Below are 8,241 nucleotides of genomic sequence, written 5' to 3'. Positions count from 1 at the left end.
GGGGGGCTCATTCCTCGATCCCTCAGGGAGATTTCAAAGCCACACGGTTTCTCGGCTGCACTTTGTTGAACCCACCTCCCATTTTCTGACACTATAAAAACACGTCAAACGTGACCAAAATAGGGGGGGGAGAAAATTATAAACAATTACCGTTTCCAAGTGAAATATTTAAGTGTCTGCCTTTGTAAATGTTCCAGACGCTGTGATCCTGAGCATGAACATATACCCAAAGAGATCTCTCCTTATCCATAATCTTCATCCACACTGTATATATCTTTTCTGAGCCATGCGGACTCAACTGTTCCACAGGAGGGTATTTTAACCTCCCACACTTCATTTCCTCGCTCATTTCCCCTCGCTGCTGCAGAACATGGGGGTCACATACCCTGCTAATGCCTCGCTGTGTTCAGTAATAATGGTGGGATGGTGCTATTGTCAGTGTGCCCAGCCTTATTTCCACCTGTCCTTCCTCTGCCCCAAGAGCTCCAGATCAAGTCATTTATTTGAATTAAGTATAAGGAGGCTATACTTCAGATGCATCATCTTGTTTTTAAGAGGCTCCAGACAACCGAGTACATTAATGACTATATATCAGTGTGATGCAGGGCTTAGCTACACTTCAAAATATAGTAGACAAACTTTACAAATGTAACTAAACTAGACCCATCAACATCTTTTGACCCTGAAATTATGATAAAACATTGCTGAGTGTCGTCATTTTGGACCCTGTATTTTCTCTTTCTTATTTCTTCAGCAAAAACAACCAAAAGCATCTCCCTCCTTTGAGTTACGTTTATCTTAAAATCTGTTTAAAAGCATGTCTGTAAAAATTTTATGCAGCATATTCAGGGTCAATATGATGAAAACACACATATTTGGAGTTCAATTGGACTTCAATTTTGGCAATCAACCCTATTTCCAATCACAAAAATTAGTTTGGACATAACAGAAAGCTAAAGTTGCGGCAATAAAACATCTACAAGTTTGTTATCTGCTTTTGAGAGAGAGTTGTGGACAAAAGGAGTAGAGTAAAATGAGTTAGTAAAGGGAGTAACTTGATGAACGAGTGGTATGCCCTTTAGGCCAAACAAAGATGAAAAAGCCCTCGAGAGAGCCTTTGAAATAGAGAGCGCTGCTTCAATTCAGCTCCCAACAATTAATATTGTTTAGTTGTTCTTTCTCGATGCCAAACCGCCGCTGGGGGTTTCGTGCAAGAATGGGGGGGAGGAAGAGCCAGAGCCTCACAACCTTTCACTTATTAGAGAGTAATGATGAAACCGGAGAAGGGGTTATATACAGGCCTGATTTACATTAAATCAAATCTGAGTTAGTGTTCATTCAACCCTTTCTCTGCTTGCAGGAAATGTTTTTCAGATGTGAAACATGTTTTAACAATACTTACCTGTTAACTGCAGTATGATGTCTTTTGATAAACCATACATTTTTTGCATGTTGAAGGTTCATCTAATTCGTATTCACCATGTTGTTAAAGTCACCGACAACCTCCTCCTCTCAGGCTCTAGTCATCTCAATGTTTTCATCCTCCGCAACCCCCGCTGCTGCTTTTCTCACCATCATCAACATTCTTTCTCAAAAACTTTACGACCTCCCTACTATATCCCCTTCCTACTTTAACAAAGTAGGAAGATGGGTACATATAGCATATCAATGAACAGATATCCAAAACATCCGCCTCCGGCGTCCCCCAGGGTTCAATGCCTGGTCCTCCACCGTTCATTGCCCTACAATGCTCCCCTTTGTTAACACCATCCGTCTTCATGGTCTCCACTTCCACTGCTGTGCCGATGATGTCCAAACTCCACATCTCCACTAAATACACAATCACTGCAACTCACTCTACCCTGACCAACTGCGCTGCCAAAATGTAACTGTGGATGCAGGCCAACTCTCGCATTTAACTGATTTTCGAAAGCAGACTCTCTTTTTGACCACCATGCGAATCTCATTAACCAAGAAAGCTTTTTTACACTTCAAACATATGGTTTTATTCCACCCCTCCCAGAAAGTTTTTTTCATCCCTTCCAGACTCGACTACTGCCACAGCATTATTAACTTCAGTACATCCATAATTGTTTATGATCAAGACTCAAAACTCTCCTTTTTATTGTACGTTGCTTTTAGTGTCCTGTACTACACTTTGCCTTTAGTGTGTTGTTAGTTCTATCATCTTTTTAACTTGAGGGTTGAGTGTCTTTAAGCACTCTCTATAGTGCTCTAAAATGTTTGTTTATTTTACTCCCACTTTTTGACATGGCTCTTGGTCTTTATTTCCCAGCTGTATATCCAAAGACTGTCTGCCTCCCTTCTTCCTGCTTTCTCTCTCTCTCTCCATCTTAATCATCTTTACTCCTCCTTCCTGCGCTGTCTTCCCGCTGATAGCGAATGCTAAAAACTGTGCCTGTGAATTCTCTCCGCCAGAAGAAAGACATCATGAGTGAACGGTTCGACTGCAAGAACTGCAACGAGTCCCTGTGCGGACGCAAATACATCCAGGTGGAGGACAACCCTCACTGCATCCCCTGCTACGACCGCTTGTACGCCAACACCTGCCAGGAATGCAAAGAAATCATCGGCCACAATGCCAAGGTAAGCTCTACTTGTACAAGTACATGTACTCAACTGCTGTACTTAAGTACAATCATGAAGTTTTTTTGCTTCTACTTTCTACTTCTACTCCACCACAGTTCAGAGGGAAATATTGTACTTTTTACACACTTATTTGAAACTTGTAGCTACTGATTGAGATTTAGATTGAACAATTATTGTATTAATTAATTGATTAATCATTTGGTCTGTTAAACTTCTATAATAGTGAAGAATGACCAACACAGTTTCCCAAAGTCCAAGGTGATGTCTTCAAATGTCTTCTTTTGTTCAAGTCCAAAACCCAAAGATTTTAATTTTAAAATGCCTTCAAACAGAGAAAAGCAACAAATCCTCAGCTGAAACTGGAGAGTTGCCATTTCACTGAAAAATGATGATAAATCCACCATCAAAATAGTTGTGAATTCATTTTCTGTTGATCAAGTAATCGTTTCAGCTCTGTCATCAATATCACGTATTGCTTATAAGATAACTCCAGAAGAGTATATGAAATAGTTCACGTTAACTCCACCAGCTACACCACTGAAATGCCGCTAGAGTATAATGCATCACTAATAACGATCAAATTATATTTAAGAATATCATGACATTATCTGGGACCGTACTGCCTCAACAACTACTTTAGTTTTTTGATACTTTGAGTACATTTAAATAATAATAACACTTTGAATGCTGAGTACTTCTTCCACTGCTTACGTTGTAACTGTCTGACTGCATTATGATACATTTTCTAACTTCTTTAGCAAACCAGCTGGCGTTGTTAGAAAACTCGGCAAATTGTCCCTTTAAGTTCGGTAAAAACCGTAGTTAGTGAAAATTGGAAACACTGTCCTGAAGAAAGCACCCACAGACGCCATGAGGCCACCGGTGTGCTGTGTATTATGGACTCCCTGTGAAGGAGCTGCAGTAAATTACGCCGCTGCTTGCTTTGGCCGTCCCTCCCTTTGCACAAGACATAACAACAGTCATATTTCTTCCTTCTCCGCTCCTCTGCGTTAAGTCGTTTCTATTACTGTGAAACTCCATGCCTCAAAAATAAGTTTTTCACCCACCGTTCAATGAGGCCATTTATCACAGAGCTCGCCTGAACTGCAGATGAACTGGAACACAAAGCAGCTGTTGGAAGAAAAACACAAAGACACAAAAAGTGGCTTATCCAGATTTTTTGAAGTAAAAAAAAAAAAATACTTCTCTCATGCTCAACTCCACTGTTTGGAGGACGGCGGGATGTCGTGGAAAGTAGGAACCATTCGGGTTGACTGAGGCTCTCATGTCGGTAAGCATCCAAGATACAGGGAACTGAGTCCTGTGGTCAACCGTGACCTCTGACCTCCAAGCGGATGGGGGAGCAGCGAATAGAGAATCTCCTTGTGAGCAACAAGAACATATCAGGTGTTTTTATTAACTTACAGTTTAGGGTAAAATGATTGAATGTTTGTTAAAGGATTAAGCCGTTTGTCTTATCATCAACAAATCCTATAAGGAGGACCAAAAACGCAATATTATATCAATATCTGACTTCTCTGTCCTGTCTGTGCACATTAATTCCTACTGAAGATACAAACCTTTCGAAATTAGTCATTAATAAACTTACTTTTTTATAAATGCTAAGGGCTGTCCGTGAACTGCTGGGCACTGTAGTTGTAAGCATAGATTAGTAGATGGGGGGGGGGGCTATTTTCTGGTGCGGATTAACACACATTTGATGACAATTTATGGCAACAGGAAGTATGTGAAACTGACAGTGCCCATTTACTAACATCAGCCACCATGAACTACTAATCATACCAGACCAACTACCACAGTAGCCACAACACCTTATGGTATATTTGATTAAGCGAGGATATATTTAATTACTTATGAATTTTAGGACAATTGTGTTATTTTGTCTTTAAAATGCTATAAAGTCTCACTTTAAATTTGTAAATATTTAAATGGGTCAGGGTGACGGTTTTACCCCGATGGGAAGCTGTTCTCTCTCTTTGCACCTCGGCTTGTTCACCCCCTCATTATTAATATTAATTATTAATATTAATATAATTACATATTTCATTAACTTTATGAAGGGTATGTGAGCTCTTTGATATTTTTGCTGGCAGTCCACACCATAATATGTCAGGGAGTACTGGCCATGTGTGGTTTTATTTTCAGCTAATTATTCATATAAACTTATTCTGAGTTGATCAAATTGAACATGTTTTAAACATCCAGGTGTTAGATTATGGTTAAATGTGTTAAGATGAACAAGAAGAACGGAGTATAGCATGAACAGAGTACCTCCCATTTATACTGATCACAAAGAGCCATCAGAGACTTTCACATCAGTAACAACTTTGTACCAAAATGTAAAGGGGCGAGTGTGAAAGTTTCACCCCGATGGGAAGCTGTTCTCTCTCTCTGTCCCTTGGTCATCCCCCTCTGGTTGCTTCTTTCAGTCTTTGTTCAAAGGACAAAGTGTCCATTAGTCTTCTGATCATCTTCTGATGACATCCAGGTGAACAACAATGCCTTAGTTTAGACAGGATTCATTCAGTCAGAGGTCACATTGTTCAGGATTCAGCATGTTCAAACATAAGGGCAAGTTAACATGATTACATTGTGCATGATCAGAGTCATTTACATCCTTCACCTCCTCTTCCTCCAGGAGCTCTTCTATGAGAACAGACATTACCACGCGCACTGTTTCCGCTGTTTCCGCTGCGACCGCTCTCTGGCGGACGAGCCCTTCACCAGCCAGGAGGACGCGCTGGTGTGCAGCGACTGCTACTGCAGCGAGTATTCCTCCAAGTGCGTGTCCTGCGACAAGACGGTCATGCCAGGTAGGGACGACAAAGACCGGCTGCATCACTTTCATTCCTCCAGCACCAAGTTCGCAAACCTCCCCTGGGGCAGATCATTGAGTAATCGCTCAAATAGTTCAAAAGTTCACACCCCGTCTCTGTATGGATAAACAGGCTAATGAGGTTTTGTGTTCCGGGGTGTGACAGCTTAGATGTGACAGGATGATTGTTTGCCTTGCTCTACTGAAAATATCTCCCAGCAGGGTTTTTTTCGGCTCCGGCCGCTGCGACGACACGAGTGCAGCAGTGGTGTCGGATGACTTAAAATGACCCGGGCCTGTGGGTAGTGTGGGATCTCATAACTCACCAGTTCTTTTCTGAGCCGAGCAGTCTTTTTCTTCAGTTTCCGCTCAGCCTGGAATGCCTTTCAAAGCTCAGGCCAAGTTCAAGTTCAAAACGCCGTCATGCATTTGGTCTGCAGTTCAGGTCCCTTGAGTCATAGAACAGGGCCAATGATGAAAGGAGCTCAGAGGCATGACCGCTCCCCAACCTTTTTTTAAACGTCCGCAGTGAAGTGTTTCTTAGTAAAGAAAACAGCCAGATACGAAATGGTTAAAACTGTAAAATAAATAAAAAGCCAGCGAGATCGTTGCTTTGTCACAGCTTGTCAAATTGTTTTGATGCAAGGTAAGCTGAAGGAATTCTACGGAGCAGGAGGGCTGTGTAAAAACAGGTTTAGCCGTCACACTGAATCATCACTTTTGGTCTTCTCAGTGTTTCGCCATGTGAAACGCCATCAGACGTCATTCCTGCTCATTAGTTACAGCACAGTAGGGCAGAGATCAGAGGAATGTTTCAAATGACACGCAAGGTTGCAAATGTCAGGGAACACAACGAACAATGACAGACATCTCAGTTCATATTCTCATCCGTGCCTTCCCCCCCCCCCCCCTGACAGGATCAAAGATGTTGGAGTACGGCGGCTCCACGTGGCACGAGGACTGTTTTGTGTGTCACGGCTGCGAGAAGCCGATGGGTGCCGCAGCCTTCATCCCGGACGACAACAACTACTACTGTGTGCCGTGCTACGAGGGCAGGGTTGCTCCTCAGTGCAGCCACTGCAAAAAGGTGAACCAGGATCTTGATTCATCTGTAGAGAACATTTCCAATTCATCATTTAGTCGATAAAATCCATCCGCCGCTGTTTCCCAGAGCCCACGGTGACATCTTCAAATGTCTTGTGTATCAGTTCAAAGATACAGATACAGATATTCCATTTTAAATGCTATAAATCCCAGAGAAGCAGCAACCAGAACCAGAGACTGTTTAGTCACTAAATGACTTTTACAATCAATTATGTCGATCGACTAATTGAACAGTCAACTGATCCTTTCAGCACTATATCAACGAGTGGTTAAAAGTCATCATTCACTACTGATTTTTGTCTTTCTTCCTTTTGTCTTTGGATTTTGGCAAAAACAGTGAGAAAAAAAATTGTTATAAAAAAAATTCAAAATAAGATAAAGAAATGTGAAAGGACAGGTCAAGATGCCATAATATAGAAAAACATAAATTGATCAAGTGAATGATGATAAAAGTGAATGACTTAAAAGAAAAAGCAACTCAGAAAAATCTGAGGACAGAGTTGTATTGATTAGACATTATAAATCAGACATAATTACATTTTTGATTTAATTTCTTTTTACTTTTAAAGGGTATGTGAGCTCTTTTACAATATTTTAGCTGGCAGTGCACACCATAATATGTCAGGGAATACTGGCCATGTGTGGTTTTATTTTCAAATGTTCCATTTCATTTGAACTAATTCTGAGTTGATAAAAGTGAACATGTTTTAAACATTCAGGTGTTAGATTGTGTTAAAATGAACAAGAAGAACTGAGTAGTAAGCATGAACAGTAAAAGTAAAAGAGCCCCATCAGAGACGTCGCATCAGTAACAACTTCATGCCAAAATGTATCACTAAAAGACGTTTAAATTGTCACGTTTTACTGATACAGTTTGTGCTCTGCAGGCTCTGACTAAAGGAGGCGTGACCTACAAGGACGAGGTGTGGCACAAAGAGTGTTTTCTCTGCACGGGCTGCAAGGCTCCGCTGGCTGGCCAACCTTTTACCTCGCAGGGGGAGAGTCCGTACTGTGTCAAGTGTTTCAGCAGCCTGTATGCCAAAAAGTGTGCCGGGTGCAATACAGCCATCACAGGTCAGTGGAAAGTAGAGGACCCACGGGTTTTTGTTTTCTGTTGGTTTGCGGCACAATATCCCTGTTTCAATTCTGTCCGGGGCTGCTTATCATCTTCCATTTTCTCCTTCCTGTCTGTCTCAGCTGTCTACCGTCAATACAATGTCAACACAATTATCTTTGACAAACAGGTGTGGGCAGTAAGGTTAGTCAGGTTGTAAACATTGACTCTGATCTGTAGTTTGTGATTTGCATGTTTCCTCATATTTCAATAAGAAAGGACTTCACAATAAAAGCCACGCCGTCAAGCTTTCATTGTAGAAAATGTTTTTTTGTTATTAGCAGTAAATGAATACAGTTCTGATACTGTATTACATGTGTCCTGTGAATCTTTTATGTGTATGAAGACAGTTTGATTTCATAGCTGAACAACGAGCTGAAACTCACTATGAGGCTCCATAGAGGCTTTAAAGCCGCTTGTGTGTCGACAGGCTTTCTGAAAACAAACCTGTGACTGAACCGGTTTTTAAACCAGGATTGTCTAATTTTCCTACGAACAAAAACTTGATGTTCTAATCACGAGCAAACTGTACACACACACACACACACACACACACACACACACACACACACACACA

At 41.3% G+C, this 8,241-nt stretch overlaps 1 protein-coding gene across 3 annotated transcripts in view; it reads left to right on the top strand.

Moving 5' to 3' along the window:
* Nucleotides 1-8,241, top strand: part of fhl3b (four and a half LIM domains 3b) — a 17,130-nt gene that overhangs the window by 7,551 nt on the left and 1,338 nt on the right. The window contains exons 2-5 of one of the 3 annotated variants that reach the window (XM_031874747.1): nt 2,443-2,607; nt 5,270-5,444; nt 6,364-6,533; nt 7,438-7,624. In XM_031874747.1, coding sequence (XP_031730607.1) covers nt 2,452-2,607; nt 5,270-5,444; nt 6,364-6,533; nt 7,438-7,624 — 688 coding nt within the window. In that variant the 5' untranslated portion in view covers nt 2,443-2,451. Of the gene's footprint in view, nt 1-27; nt 2,608-5,269; nt 5,445-6,363; nt 6,534-7,437; nt 7,625-8,241 lie in introns of those variants that run through there. The other 2 variants (XM_031874745.1, XM_031874744.1) reach the window with 2 other exon arrangements.

Source organism: Anarrhichthys ocellatus, unplaced genomic scaffold (assembly GCF_004355925.1).
Source record: "Anarrhichthys ocellatus isolate YVR2014 unplaced genomic scaffold, GSC_Weel_1.0 scaffold84, whole genome shotgun sequence".
Lineage (NCBI taxonomy): Eukaryota > Metazoa > Chordata > Actinopteri > Perciformes > Anarhichadidae > Anarrhichthys > Anarrhichthys ocellatus.
This window is presented reverse-complemented; position numbering and strand designations above follow the sequence as displayed.